Below are 16,032 nucleotides of genomic sequence, written 5' to 3' on the forward strand. Positions count from 1 at the left end.
GCCCCCTCCTTAACTTCCCGGCCCACCGGCCCCACCCACACCACATTCTAGTTTGCTGCATGAGTGAAGGGTCAGGACAAGCTGCATTTTATTCACAGGATTATCACGGCGCGTGATTTATCCTCGTGCAGGATTTTAATTGCTCTTTGGAGGTTGAGCCGTTTCTTTTGACTGCGCTTCAGCTCCATATCCTGCTGTTAAATGCTGGGTTAATAAGTAGGGGAGCCTTTAATGCCTGGGACCGATGGCCCTAGGCAATTCCCCTGCTCACAGACTCCCTTGTCCGGGGCAGGGTGGGGGGGGAGGGCCCCCCCCCAGCCACGGCCTCTTTACACAGGACCCAAACCTGAGTGTGAAATCACTGGTGTGCAGCTCATGGGGGCAACTTTTCTTTCTCCTCCCTCACACACCCACCCACACAGCTCCCGAAAGCCCAAATGTTCCCCAAGTCGACACATTTCCTTTGTTAGCAGGAAAAAATACGCAAATGCTTGCTTTTACACTTTAGCACACGGAGCTGACTGCCAGGTCTGTTGGGTGGGAGCCACCAAGGACTGGGGACTCTTTTTCCGAGAGTGACTAGGGGTGGGGTCGGGGAGCACCTGGGAGACCTGAATCCCAAAGCCAGCCAGGCTAGCCCTCTGCATTTCTTTGTCCTAACACAGGCTTTTGTCCACCAGCATCCCCCATCGGCCCCTATACAGAAGAGAACACCATCTGTTCATCAAGAGCCCCACGCCGCAGACACACGGCGCGTAGTTAGAGCTCAACGATGAAGCTGGAGGAGAGGCAGGGATCTCCCAGTTGTGTCCGGCCTGGTGGGATTCTAGAGAAGCTATTTCTTTAGGAAGCGTCCCTTTCTTTAGACAGACTGGGGCATTTCCAGTGGCTGGCCACAGTGCCCCGAAAAGGTGGACTCAGATGGACTTGGGCATCAAGGAAGGTTCTGTGGGGGGCTCACGGGCTGTTCTTCCGTGTTTCGAACATACAAATCAAGTTGGGGGCAGGCCACCACTAGTGCGGGGCCGACCAGAAGGCACGTTCAACAAAGTGTCCCCTCCCTAACCCCTGCAGCCCCTTCTACAAAAGGAAGACCAAAAGGAAGATGTCCAGGGAAGCCTCATCTACAAGGTGGAGGAGCAACATTCCTCGGTGCAAGTGTCCTGGCCGCGGCTGCAGCGGGAGGACCACACCATGCCACCCCCTGGCTGGGTGTCATGATGAAATTTGGACATTATACCAGAAGCCAAAGGGTCACTCCATCAAACCCTTAAGAAAAGGATGAGGGACGAAGCGTGTGTGCCCTCGAAGCCCCAATCTTCTTCTGGTGCTCCAGTCTTCAAAACTTACACAAGCTGCCTCTTACATGTCTCCTTCAGTTGTCACCTTGGGACAAGGACCTCTGAGCACCTGACTGAGGAAACAGAAAGGCCCCTGCCACAATCATCCTACTGAACCCTCTCCCCTCCCCTCAAAAAGGGCCAGCAGCCCCCTTCCCTTGAAAGGGCTTTTCTTTAGAAAGGGCGGCCTGGACTTAGCATGAGAGGGGAATGCACTTTAGAGACACCTGGGACCATGGGGTGCTTTCAAAGCCTCTCCCCGCCCTTCCAGGTCTTGACTGGTGGGGTTTTCAACATTAACGCCGCACAGATAAATAACACCCAGTGTCAGGATGAAGTGTTCTTACGTGCACAGGGTCAGATGGAGGGTTGAGGCCCCGAGCGTGGTCCGTTGAGGCCCCGCGCGTGGTCCGGTGTCACGGGAGTGGAGGCGGGGCGGGGCGGGGGGCTGGCCGTGAAGAAACAAGAGGAGGAGGGGCAAGGCTCAGTACTGGATCCTGCTGACTACACCCACACCCACACCCACACACACACACTTATAAACTTTAGCTGCCCCATGAACTTTTTGTGAACCGTTTAAAAGTGGAGGTCTGTTGAACAAACAGCGGCGCCACTGCCAGCCATAATTTCATTGCAACGAGCTAAAGACTTTTAACTCTTCAGGTTCCGGGCCAAAGATGGACCTGAGCGGAAAGGGCCAAGGAGCCGGGGGCCCTGTCTGGTGTGAGGCCCTTCTCCAGAGTGACAGCCCAAATCCTGGGCAGGAACACCCTCATCCTGGGCAAAGGCCATACTGCGTACACCCCACCATCACTGAAGAACGGGCCCACCCCCCCCATCTCTCTGGGATGTAGAACTAAACTAAGGGGATCGTGGGCGCAAGGGACACAGAGATAGGGTCAGAGACACCGCCACGCTCACCCCATTCCTCTTCTAGAAGCGGCTATTGAAATAGTTGGGGGTCTTTCTTACTTTCTTCTTCTTTTTTTTTTAACCTCCAAGGAAAAGTTCTTCAAAAGTGACTTCCCTGACCCTTGGCTGTGGGTCATGCTGCAGGGTGCAAATGATGTGATTTAGATGACAGACAGAGCAGGCGCTTTGCTGCTGTATATAAGAGGCTCATCTGCCCTTATTTCTCAACGACCCCCCCCTTTTCTTCCACAGGTGGGTGATGCTTCTGGAGTGCCAAGATGTGTGAAGTCAGTCATGAAAAGCACTTTACAAGCACCAACCTGTTTCCAGTAGGAGCTGCTAAGCTATACCCTGGCTCTGGGTTTTAACCCTTTTTTCCAGCAGTGGAGAGAAGGGGGCAAGGATGTGGGACAGGGATGAAGAGGGAAGGTGGCCAAGAGAAGGGGTCAGCCGGGGAGACGGAAGAGCGTCTGGTTTCTGAAGAACAGACCAGGAATTGTGGTGGCTGCCCGCTGAACACCCAGTTCTGGGAGAGACCCGGCTTGCAAAACGCAGACTTGCCGCGTGGTCTCCGGCTTTCGGTCTGGCCCTAGGGGCAAGCACAGGAGAGCTTGAGTCTCCCTCGACAGACTTGGGCAGTCATCTGGTCCGGGAGCCAAGAGTTATGATTAGCATCCGAGCTTGGCCTGGACGCTGGGGAGAAGAGCCTGATTGGCAGAAAGAGGTCAGAGGGACCAAGATTAGGAGCTGTCCCCCCAACCTCGGCATCCCTGAGCGAGGGCACTTTGGCCCTCTGTGAAAAGACACGAGGGGGCACACGGGTCCCCAGCTGCACCCACCACCGTTCTGCCGATTCCTGCCATGAAGACACCATTATGGAATGAGGAGAAGGAGAGAACGTTTGTTTTGTTTTTTTTCTTTAAAGGCGACTTCCCTTGGCAGGCAACAAACAGGCTGCAAAGGAAGGAGCAGTGGCCGTGAGAGGCTGGCGTGAGCGCAGGGAGGAAGGCAGCACCAGGCCACTCCTGCCACCTCTCCTTTCTCTCCACCCCAGCTCCTCCTGGCACCGGGCCACTTTCCACTGCCTCCGCCCTTGAGGCGCTGATGGGTTGGTTCAAGTCTGCACAGCACGCTTGTCAAGTGACAGCGACGGAATGGGAAGCAGTGCCACCAAACCATCCCAACCCCACTCCAATACGAACGGTGCCCCTTCCTAGGGCCTCACTCTCTAGGCACCCCATGCCGCATCAGGCACTTGTCCAGTTAGTGACCAAGAAGACCTGGACGGGTTTTGGGGAGCTTCCGGCTCAGAAGGCCGGGCAGACGGCAGGGCTCCCAGCCAGCATGCCATGTGCCACGGTCCTCCGTAGGCTGGGGACCTCTTCGGGGAAGGGGTGTCTCTCGCTGCACCGGCATGGCTGGTTCTCTGTGGAGGACACGCGCGCGCGCGCGCGCAGTCACCACAGCCTCCCAGCCCCCACTCTCATCCACGGCGTGTCTCTGGGCAGGTGGCCGGACCTCTTCAACTCTGGCCCTCTCATCTGTAAATATTTGGCACCGTGTTTTCCAGAGGATTAAACTGCACTATGGACTTGAGTTCTGCCTGGCAATAGCTGGTGCAGGCCACATCTAACCCATTAAACAGCATCTGACTCCACTAAACATTCTACGTAACAAACAAACCCCAGAATGGCTACATAGTTTCCTTGCGGCAGAGGGAAGGCTGAGGCAGGGACACAGAGGGGGCCAGGGAGGGGTGACCTTCTGCAGAGTGTGTGGCTTTCATGGAAGCCCAAAGCTCATGGCGTGGGAGCCCTTCCTGGGACTGCTCCAAGCGCAGACTGAGTCACACACAGACACTTCTCTACTGGTGTCAAGGAAGGGAGGGAAGAAGAGGTTCCTATTTTAGCACTGGGGGCCGCGAGGAGGTGGGAGATGAGAAAAAGCGGTCCAGGGTGTGCAGTGTTGGGGCAAGTCCTCCTGGGATGTTTTCCCCAGTATGTGTAGCAGTGGGGAGAAGGGAACCCCAAGGATGCCCCCAGGTCGGGGCGAGGGTCGCAGGCTTCCTGGGGTGTGGCTGAAGGAGGTCGCCCGACGGGTCCTGCAGCCGGGCATGGGTGCTGGGGGGGAGTGAGGGGTGGAAGGAGTGATCCAGCCTGCCCAGGCGCTGTCTCTTGGCACACTCCAAGTCATGGCTGTCGCCGCCTCCAGAGGCGTCCCCACTCACGACCCAAGTTTTGCATTAGTAACAGAGCTGCGGAGCAGGAGTGCGGGTGTGACGGGGTGGGGGACGGGAAACTCACGCGGCTGGCCCTGACCTTTTGAGCAACCAGAACCTTCCCTGCCTCCTCCCAGGGCGCCAGGATAGCGCCGCGAGCCACTCGGGTCTGTCGGGAGTGAACTTGGCCCGCAGCGGCGGCGGCGGCGGCGAGTGGGGGAGGGGCGCCCCCTCCCCCGCCTCAGCCCCGAGCACGGATCGGTCGGCAGCAAAGGGATTTTCTCTCCCACCACACACACCCGCGCTGCCGCAGGCTCCGCGCCTCTCCTACGCCAGGTCCCCGCGCGGGGCCGCCCCCCCCACACGCACCCCCCGCCCGACCTTCCAGGACCCCCGGCTCTCTCGGCCAGCCCCCGACCCCAGCTCACCCCGCCCGCGCGCTCCTCTGGGCTCCCCCTTCCCAGGCGCCTGCCGCTGAATCTCTGACAAAAAGCAACTTTGGGTGGGCGCACGGAGAACCCAGGATGTGCGGCGGCGCGCCCCAGGGGAGTGGCCACTGACTGGAGACCGCTCCGGCCCATCGTCCTGCGCTCCCTTCGGCCAGTCTGGAGTGTTCTCTCCGTGGAAGCCTCCCCCACCTTCCCCGATTCAAAGATGCAAGCCAGGTGTAGCCAACTGTAAAAGGGGGCTCGGGGGCTTGGGGAGGTGGGCACCAGCAAGGATCGACCGGGAGAGCCGCTGCCAAACCGGGGCTGCCCGCCACACACCCCCTTTCCCAAAAGCAGAGCCGTGGCCCCCCGTCAGCTCTTGGACCAACCTCAGACACTTCCCCTTCCCCCCGCCAACCCCCCCTCCCGACGCCAGGCCTCGGCTTTTTGTTCCTTTCACTTTCTTTCACGGTTGTGCCACACACAACCACGCGTGTATGCAAGAGGGGGCCCCATTTGGAAGCTGGTGTCCCTCAACAGGAGGCAGCAGCCCAGGACAGGAAACCTCGGTTGAAAGCAATCAATCGACCTGACTCCTCTCCTCCCCGCCCACCCACCCTCCACACCCCCTCGGGTCTGGTCCCTACAGGCTGGGTTCCCACTTGGAGTCTACACAACCTGGAGGCAGATCCAGAATAAACGATCCATAGACCACGACTCTAGAGGGGGTGTTACTGCACTGCAGCCTCCATCGGGGCTTTGTAGAAATAAAGTGAACTCACTGCAAACTCCTCCCCCCACAAGGAACAAGCTAGACCAGAAAGCTATTAACGACAGCTATCATTAGTACACACAGGAAGCACAAAGGAACTTTTTACGAATAAAAGATGCATAAAACACAGGGTCCTGTGACCTGCACCCGGCTTCCCTGCTGATTGTGTGCAGCCTGGGAGGCCTGGGAAGGCTGGGGATGAAGGTCAGAGGAGGACAGGGGCTCCCACTTTCTTTACGAGGAACAATAGGAACCCCACGTCTGTTCATCTTGGAACCCGGAACACCCCAAACAAAGCTGTGGGAAAACTGCGGTAGACGTGGGGGCCCGTGAATTTTTCTAGCTGTTCAGAGCTTAATTACTCCTCCTTGACCCGTGGGACCAGACACGACACCACCAAGGTTAAAATGCCCCAAACAGCGCCCAGCAGATGTGAGTGAGCTGGCAGACGCGCAAATGAGACCTGCCTCGGAGCACGATAACAAGTGACTCATACGTTGCATATCGTTGAAAGAAAATTATTTTTCTCTAATTTGCATTTGCTTCGGGGGAAAAAAAAGCCAACTAGAGTCCCTCTTCACAAGCACGAGTCTAATCCTGGAAATGCAGCCCGGCTGCTTTAAGAGAGCTGGAAGGAGGGAAAGACTGCCAGCGCTTTGGCGTTGCAGGCTTGTTTATCTTTCCGCCTTTCCTCCAAGGCGAAACTCGTTTTGCAAGCAACATTCCTACAGAAAATGGCACACGTCCTAAAAAGAGACCAATTTATAGAACTGGCACCGAAGTTCATGTATCATTCCAGAAGCATCTCCCAGCTCCCCACTAGGGAACCCAACTAGATGTAGAAGTCCACATTATAACTCAGAGAGTAGATGTGGGGGCAGGGGGGAGCGGAGGTGGACCCGTAATTTGCAGATATCCTGCAAGCTGTACACTCAGGGGCCGAAGTCACACAGAAGGGCAGGATATAGAATTAAGTCAGCTCTAAATGATCCTCCAAAGCCCGGGGGCCAGGGCTGCGGAAGCCTTCAACCTTGAGGTTGGGGGGAGTGGTGCTTACACCCAGCTTGCCCCAGGACAGCCCAGGGGCAGGCCCAGCTTCTGGACCATCCTGAGGACCATCCTGAGCCCGCCAGCTTGGACCGGCCCAGCGGGGTATTGCTGCCACCCACCAACTGTTCTCCCTCCCACCCTGGCGCCTCCCCGCAGTGCCTGGCAGAGGACCAGGAACTCAGAGAAGGCCGGGCTGTGGGCATCTCGTTGATTAAGTCACAGAGTGGGTGGCGCTGTGGGCAGACCTCAAGACAGCACCGCTGGTCCTGCAGCTGAAAGGCAAGTGCGCTCTTAAAAACCGGGAAGGCAAAGGGAGGCGGGTGATCAAAAGCCGACTTGCACCCCTCCCCACCCCCATTCACCCCCCTTCGGGTCCTGAACCTACACACTTGTGTTTCCAATCCAGGAAACGGGGCCGAGGGCATAGAACACAGCGGCCGCCTGTCTCTTGAACTTGTCTGAATAACAGGGCCATTTCAGAGGAAGAACAACGGCCTTCAGAGCCTCTGCAATTTCCAGAAAGCCTTCAGTTAATACATTCTTTCCAACAGGCTTGCTTTAGGGTGGAAAGTTACTTTCCCAAATCTTAACAACCCGGTCACAAGCCACTGAGGCCCCAGGTCAACAGATCCCGGCCAAACCCCTCCAGACAGTTGACACTCATGACCCCGCAGGCCTTCTCCTGCCACCTCTGCCTAACAAGTTCCCTAATCCACAACACACCAACCAGCGCGCACGTCCACCACGATCCCAGGAGCCAGAAAGATGCGTGTCGCGGGGTGCGGGGGTGCGGGTGCCGCCGCCGGAGGGCTCTCTCGCAGCGCATCCGAGGGCTCCCGGGCCAGCAAGGGGCGGCCACCTCTGCAGCTCTCCGCGGGCCTGCACAGTGCGCACACTGTGTGGGCGCCGAGGAGGCACAGCGCTGCTCCTGCATCAACAGCTGTCACATTATTTGCACTCGCTGGAAACAGCCTTCACACTCCCCCCTCACCACACAGTTAAAGCCAGACTAACAATCCAGTTAGAGGTCAAACCAACAGCAGCATTGTGTCTGCCTTCGCACCAAGCCCAGCAGCTGGCAGGTTTCTCCAGAACAAGAGACCCCCCCTCCCCCCACCCTTCCAGGCTCCAGCCAAGGCTAGCCTAGGCAGCAATGCGTGTGTCGCTGCTGATTGTTAAAGCAAGAGAACACAGCCATTTCGCGCAGAGTTCTGTGGGGTTCATCAGCTCTCTCCCAGAGTTTCCTCCTCTCAGGCCCCCTCCCCCATTTCCTCAGCTGGGAATAAAGGTTGTTCAGACTCCCAGGGTGGGTTTCTCTGCTCAGCAAAGCGTGGGTCGGCCTGCCCCGGCCAAGCCTGGGGTCCTGCAGCCCTCTCTACCGTGGTCCCAGAGGCTAGGCAGCTCGGCACTTTCTGCAGCCCAAAGCCTCGTGTTTCGGAAAACCGTCCAACTCCCTGAATCCTTCCTGGTCGCCCCACTGATCAAAATGTCTCCTTTTATGATTTTTGGTTAAGTCGAACATTTCCATCATCGTCATTATTAGCGCAAATTACACGCCTAATCGGTCCTGAAATAGATTTTAATTAAATAATCATACAAGGCTCATTTTATGACTTAAGAAAGGCATTAGTTTTCCTTATAAACTTTCCACCAGGATATAGAATAATGATAGCAGACAAATACTTACTCTTTGAAAAGCACCAATAACTGATGGGCAGAGTATTGGGAAAGCAGACCCTGCTTCACACCTTCTGGAATCCAAGTGGAGACTAGACAGACCACATCTGCACAACTTTCCTCCAGAGAAGGGAGAGGGGATTTCTTCCTCCAAAGCATTACTTTTGTCTTCTCTTTGGGGCCAGGAGAAAGGAACCCCAAATGTTCCTTTTCCTTGCCCATCTGAAGAGATTTCTCCAGCTTAGAAGTCTCTTCTAGAGACCACTCCTCGCCACCCCCATCTGTTTTCCACCCCTCAGTCTGCTGAGAGCCGTGGTGGAAAGCAGGCAGGCTGTGCTTGTTAAATGCTCTGTAAAATGCTGTTAATAAAATAATAAATACAAAGGATGGAGGCTGCTGGTTCCATGGGTGTTTTGACTGGAAATGCCTTGGCACTTGTCATGTGTTTACGGGAGGGCAAACAACTCTAGGAATTACATAGCTTGGACATCTCTGTACTTCATTTATTCTTTCCTAATTGACGTAGGCCTAGAGCTATGTCAAGTTTGCATTTGTACAGAACTGTTAAATGCCTAAGAGTTTCCCCAATTAAACCAAGTTTTAAATCAGACCCAAGGCTGGAACGTACTCTCGGCCTCGCCCCACTCCACCCCTCTGCCTCTGTGGCTGGAGAAAACAAACAGACCCTCAACAAGATCCCCTGTCCTTGCTCTCCCCACCTTCACCACCCCCACCTGCGGGGGGGCACCTAGGGCAAAGGTTAAGGTGTCTTCAGATTACAGGCAAGGCCCTGGCTACACACACTGGAAAGCACTGCAGTTGGGCGCATCCTGGGCACACTCGAACCTCTAAAATAGTGAGCTAAGATCGGGGGAAAACTGCTGGCCTGGTAAAACCCACTGTTCACAAAACAATGTCAGCAAAGACTGGAAGGCATTCTTTAGAGAGGTACCAGGGACTCATGCCTACTGAAGCTCTTTCAGCACAAAGGCTTTTAGGGGAAGAAGGGAAAAGGGGGGTGGGGGGGAGGAGAGAAAGGGAGGGCTCCTGTTTCAGAGCAGGCATCCCCAGAGAGTCAAGAACCAAGTGTAGCTTCAATCAAACGCTGACTTGCCCTCTGGGAGTCTAGTAGGAAACCTGATCACAGTAGCTTACTACCGGCCTGGATCCATACAGGTCTGGTTTTCTTCTCATGCTAGTAAATTTTTTAAAATACATATCCATAGAAAAGAAGCAATCCCTGACAGACTTTTATTGAAAACCACACTGAGACCTCATAACATCCGGACTTAATCCCTATCAGACAAACCACAGCACCTCTGGCCTCTGCAGCGGGCCAGACCCTTTCACCTCTTCCCACAAGGTCTCTCCCCTCCAGCCGCTGCTGTTCCCTCCCCCCAAAAGAATGACGGGAGGACTTGCCAAAGAGCACCTAGATACCGGTTCTGGAATCAATTCCTAACCATATAAATGATCCCACTTAGGGGGAGAAAAAAAAATCCCAGCCTTTTCATATGGATTTCTTTAAAGCCCAGAATGCAAAGAACTGTAACAAAGGGAAAGAAAGAGGAACCCACGGAGGCAGACCTGGAGGAATAGCCTCAGGAATACCCTTGGAGGGGAGCTTAACCTGCAGGTTGGTCCCCAGACACTGGCCTACGCAGGTCTTGGCAGGGGGGGGGCGGGGGCGGCGGCGGGCATCTCAGGGGCAGCAGGGAACGGAGAAGCAACCTATAGGAATCTGACCAGTCATTCAAAGCAATTACTAATCCTCTGGGCCTACTATGTGCCAAGTATTCTTTGATCCTAAAGGTGAAAAATTATACCCAGTCTTACAAATGAAGAAACTTACTGAGGCTCAGAGGCCATAAATAACCTGTCCCCAGGGTCACACAGCTAGTAAAACTGGGCCACGGTCAAACTCAGTCCTGGAGTTGCGGAGAGGAGCCAATTATCGGTCAAATTGTGCCATCCAGAATCCCCAAGAAGTTCGGAAGGCTTCCTTAGCCCTTGTACTCCAATACAGAGTAAAAGGATAGCACTTAACACCTATGAAATTCGGTCCACAAGGAGCCCGCATCCTAGTTTCTCCTACATCCAGAAATCTCTTGGTCCATGTGAAGTCTTTCGAAATTTCTGCCAACATCCTACCCATCTCCCTACACTGGAACACCCTGGTGTGAGGCCAGGGATTCCCAACAAGGCTCCACTTTCCCCTCCTCCAGGAGCCCAGAACAGGCAGTGGGAGGTGGGTGCTACTCTTAGGCCTCTGGAAAAAGTGCTGACACCTGGAACTACAAGAAGGCTTGCCACACTAGTTTTGCCACATAAAGCAATCAATCAAATTATCTACACAGAGCAAAAGCCCTTTGGAAAGACTGCCTACATCTACCTTTCCTAGGACTTTAATGAAAAACCCAGGGACCAAAGTGGGCTGGGGAGGCAACTGAGGGGGAAGCGGCTTGCAAGATGCTGGACCCTCCTGGACTCCTGGGGGTCCCCACAAAAAGCCAAGTCCCGAGACAAGCCGGAGGTTGGGGTTCTCTCTCCTCTCCCCAACTTCTCATCCCAGCAGCGCAGGGTCAGCGCTCAACATCCCCTCCCCACCCCATCTTCAATTTCCTGCTCTGCCCCGGGCTTTCAGAAGCTCCGGGAACCATCCACACCCGATGCCACAGACGCCACAGGCTCCACGACCCAGGGCCGTCTCCAGCTCAGCTCGGTGGCAAGGGGAACGGGCAGGAGCGCCGGACACTCAGCCGCCCCTGCGGCTTCCCGGCCCCGGGCGGGTGGCTCCTCCAGTGGCCGAGGCTCCGGATGCGTGAAATGGCTCCAGGAGCGCCTGGGGCAGGCCAGGGCCTACGCAGCGGGAGGGACCGAGGCGATGGCGGAGCCGGGTCCTCATCCCTCTAGTCAGCCAAACACGCCCCGGCGGCCTGGCAGCCCCTGGCTTGCAGCCAGTGGCTTTCTCTCTTTTTTAAACCTTCCGGCCTTGCCGATTGGGACAGGATTTCCAGCCCCCGCCTTCCCTCCTCCACACCCTCCGTGCAGGCCCTTCCAACCTCCAGGGAGGTGACCCCCGCCCCCGGGCACCGTGAGTCCCTGGCCCCGCCAGACCCTCCCCCGCCCCCGCCACTTGGGCCACCTGGAACGAGCCGCTTCCCAAAGCGATCGGCGTCCGGCCGAGTCTGGGGCTGCTGCTGCGTCCGGGGAGGAACTCCCGCAGCCTCCAAAGGTCCAGGCCTGCCCGCAGCGGCATGCAGAACCGCCCCCTACTCGCGCTCTCTTCGAAAGACCAGACGCGGGGGGAGGGGGGGCGGGGAAAGTTTAAGGCCTGTCTTTAAAAAAAAAATTTAACTCTCCAGATGCAAGAATTTGGGTGCCCTTGGCACGGTTATGAGCGCTAGGGTAGAACAATAGAAATGGGGGGTGCCGGAAATGGTGCAGGAAGACCCCTATAACCCTATAAACCTCTCCTCCCCCCTCGCAGTTACTATTAGCATTAAAAGATCCCAGTGCCTTCAATGCAATAATGCCTGTTTATAACTTTTCCCTGCTGGGTCCCCATACCCTAAACAAGCCCCCTCCTCACGTTTTGCAATCACCAGGGCAAAGATCGCTCCCAAATCTGTGACCTCCCGGAGCTCTTGGGCCTCTCACCTGCTCTGCCCCTGGCACCCTGACCTCACTCACCCTCTTCCCCCACAGTAGTTCCTCTGGTTTGCACCTAGACAATAAATTTAGTTTCATTTAGCTTCCGGTCTTTAATTTTAGCAGGTCTCCTTTTTGCATGCAAATCAATATGACAATTACCATCTAAAAGCTCGCCCAGCCCCGGGCCAATGTAAATAGATCATTGTCCGCCTTCCACAAAATAACACCGGGAGTCTGTGATGCATAACGAGATTATACTGGAAACTGTCTTTTAGATCAAATTCTATTTAATGCTGTCAGGATCTTCTCCTAGCGGACTTCCCCGCTAGTCTAATCACGGGGCGCCGGAGCCCATGGGTGCCGAGGGGCGATGACTGGCCGGGGAGACATGGTTCTAAGAAATAACAAAGTGCGGGGACGCCCCCCCCCCCCAATTCCAATACCCTCGACTAGAGGCCGGCGGAAATGAGCCTGCGCTGGGAAAGGGGGCCTGCTACAGAAACGTTGCGGGGGCGGGAAAAGCTCGTTGGTTAATTCCCATCCAACAGAAAGTCAGCTATCCCTTCCGGAGGAACACATGGGGGGCAACCAGCGAAAGCCGACGGGCCGGGCTGGAGGTTGGGAGACGTCCCCGGCCAAGTGCTCGGGGCACAGGCGGCTTGGCTGCCACGGGGGTGGCCTGAGAAGACCTTCCACTCCTGCCCCGGCCGCTTCTCAAGCCAGCGCCACCATCTAGGCCCCGGCAGCGCAGCCAGCCTTGCAAACAGACGGGAATCCTGCCGGCCGTTCACTCGGGCGAGGCAGCCTGCTAATCCTCCCTACGCTGGCCGTCCCCGCACGGTCTCCTGGGGGGGGGGGCGGAGGGAAAGTAAGCATACCTCCCCTTGATTCCGCCCAGAGGCCGAGCTTCGCACTTCTTTCGGTTCAGTCTCTCTCAGTTCACTAGGCCCTGCGCCACCTTAGCAAACAGGGCTTAGAGGAGCGCAACATCCCTTGCTTCCGACCCAGAATGCAAAGCTACTCCTCTTTTTCCTCCACCATCCATCCTCTCAGGGTCCAGAACTCAAAAATCTTTCAGAAATCCTCCTACCTGCTCAAGACATACTCTCTTCCCCACTCTAGATGGGAAGAAACTATAACCAGAAGCAATCTTAGTAACCAAGGGCCATCCACCCTTAGCTAGGCACCGTCGCCCTCACTTTCCCTCTAGCCGAAGACACAGTATTTCCCAGTGAATGAGTGTGCGAATGTGGTTGTGTGGCCCACACTTCTGTGCCCTGCTGTGTCTCACCGGGCAGGAAAATCTTCATCAGGCACTGAGGAGTTTTTGTCGTTCAGCCTGTGTATCTAAGCATGGATGTATGCATGTGAATGCTTTTTGTGTTTCCAGGTGACCCTCTTCACACCTTTAAATGGGCTTTTGTCTCTCGAACGAACTTACAGAAATTCTGCTCCAGTTTCCAGCTCAACAAAGTCTGGGATTTTCTCCTAGAATCTCGCTCTAGGTCTCAGTATTTGCATACCCATGTTTACATTCCTCGCGGCCAGTTCTTTCTCTCTTCTCTATCTCTTGTTCCATGTGGGCACCAGAGCCCAAGTGTCTTGATTTGTCTCAGCACATGTCATTCAGGCGCACATCTTAATCTGTGCATTCCTGTCTAACACGTACACCTCCCCACGACTTACATTCTTGCTTTGCCTATAATGGGGCTCGTTCCCAGACCAATATGGGTTTGCAGTTTAATGTAACTAGAGGATCCCCTAAGACTACAAACCCTAAAAGGAAGAGGAGGGGGAAGGAGAGAGGAGTGTGACTAATGATTCATTTCTCTATAGGGTAACCCACCTACCTCAGGGGTCTACCTCAGGGAAAGAAGGAGACCAATGCCTGCAGAGTTGTATTAAATTTTTAGACCCATTCAATGTTGACCCCATGGATGTGTATACAAATGATCGATCTTGTACACATCGCTGTCCAACTCCTGTTTGGAGGCTGCCTCCCTGCACATATCTTATTTGAACTCTCCACAAGTTCATGGTTAAAAGTGTTTTTATTTCCATAGACAACTCAAGGACCCCTTTGCTCTCTCCGACGCATACCTGTACGCACTGGACAGGCATTTCAGGCTTGGGTCTTTGGTAGGCAACACTCTCGGTCAGAGGCCCCACTGACTAAAGCTCTGAGCAGACCTTCACATACTGGGCCGCTGGGAACGGTAAGGTCTAACCTCTGCATCTCCCCAACTCAGTTCCTTAAGTGAGGGTGCCCACTGTGTGTGTTCACACCTTCCCCATTGAGAAGTATCGGGTCAAATTAGATCACCTAGCAGCTGCGTTTGGTTCGTCGAAGAATCGAGCCCAATGTACCAGGATGTGAGATTGCATACACAGAAGAGAAAGGAAAACCCTAAGCCCAGACTCCCGCCTCCTCTCCCCAGGGGGCTACTTTGCCTCCAGGAATTTCTACTACACTCCCCACCCCCACTCTCCCTAACGTCTTTAAAGGGTTGAGAGAAACCCTCGCAGCCTTCCCTCCACCCTGGTCTCTGGGCCCGAAGGCTTGCTCGCTCACGGGGGTCTGCCGCCGCCTCCGCGGCCCGCCCCCCCTTCCTGTCCTTCAGCCGGGAGGGAGCCTGCATGCCTGTCTAGACCCATCTATCACAGGCACACCAACAACACCCACGAGAGCGCGGAGACCCTACCCAGGTCCCCCTGCCCGCACGGTTCCCGGTAGACAGAACGCTGGAGCGTGACCGCGCCTGCAGGGTCGGGGTGGGACTCTACGGGCTCGGGCTGCCCCGAGGGCACAGCGGGTCCGCCCCGGCCCCGGCCCACAGCGCTCCCGCCAGCCCGGCTGCCGGGGCACAGTAACAGCTCTGCGCGCTGGGCAGTCCTATTTTTATCTTGTCTAATCCCAAACTGGGCGGGAGCGAGTTAAAGACACAGTCGAGGCGACCGAGAGCAGGAAGAAAGAGCGGGCTGCGCGGGCCTCGAGGCGCCGCACGCAACGCGCCGCCCGGCCAAGCTACACTCACCTCCCGCTCGCCCCTCGCCGCCCATCCCTCCCCACTTCCCAGAGGCGCTCTCCGCAGCCCGGGCCGCGGGGTCCCGGCCTGTGTGGGAGGCACAGGCCCAGCCGGCCCTGCAAAGGGCTGGAGAGAATCGCTAATGAGCTGTGCGGCCCGGAGAACACTTCCTAATTAACTCTCAGTCACCTACTGGTGACAGTGCCTCAAAGGACAGCGCTGGGGCCGTCCGAGCCCCAACCCCGACCTGCCCGCGGAGCGCCTGGCGCCCGAACCCCGCGCCCCCCCCCCACTACCCCAGGCAATCCCGGTGAGTGGCGGCGTAAACCCGCACACTAAAGGCCAGCCTCGGATTAAACCTGGACGGCATATTAATCACCGCCATCTCCCCGCTTCCTCCTCGCGGTGAAATCATGCCCAAAATAAACACGGGAACCGACACTGCAAGGCCCAGACCAGATTAACGGGTCGGGGGTGGAGTGGGAAGGGTCGAGAAGCAAATGTGTTTTCCAAGTGCCCACGTACAGGAGTCTCGGAGGCCGACAATTAAAATGCCTTCCACACAAGCAATTCTGTTGGCCAAACCGAATCCAACACCTCCTAAGGATTGATTTCGGCCCGCGGTGTCCGTTTCCAGTGCCACAGCAAGTGTCACATGGCTACAAATACCCAAGTCTGTCTGCGTTCACCACCCACCACCTTCTGGGGTGGGCCATTTCCTCCTCGTTTTTATTCCTAAGTCATTTTAAGGATTTTTCTCCAGAGACTACCCCTAGAAGCAAATACCACTACCCCTCCTCTGGCCTTCTCTCAAAAAAGAAACAAACAAACAAACAAACAAACAAAACAGCTAAAACCCTGAGCTGTCTACTCTAGACACAAGAGGTTGTACGAATACCTATTTGAAGCGCGCTGGTTTCTTTTTTTAAGGTTTGCTTTTAAATACACATAACCC

General features: G+C 55.7%; 1 protein-coding gene and 1 pseudogene across 2 annotated transcripts in view; both read right to left on the reverse strand.

Moving 5' to 3' along the window:
- LOC309807693 (BCL-6 corepressor-like) overlaps window positions 1-11,694 on the reverse strand; it is a 35,989-nt gene extending 24,295 nt beyond the window's left edge. Inside the window, 1 exon segment of the mRNA XM_082627548.1 lies at window positions 11,543-11,694. Coding sequence (XP_082483674.1) covers window positions 11,543-11,656 — 114 coding nt within the window. The 5' untranslated portion in view covers window positions 11,657-11,694.
- LOC309808894 (centrosomal protein of 78 kDa-like) overlaps window positions 1-16,032 on the reverse strand; it is a 981,446-nt pseudogene that overhangs the window by 54,307 nt on the left and 911,107 nt on the right. The gene's annotated exons all lie outside the window — the stretch shown is intronic.

This window comes from Mesoplodon mirus (assembly GCF_964341445.2).
Source record: "Mesoplodon mirus genome assembly, chromosome: 7".
In the NCBI taxonomy this organism is placed as follows: Eukaryota; Metazoa; Chordata; class Mammalia; order Artiodactyla; family Ziphiidae; genus Mesoplodon; species Mesoplodon mirus.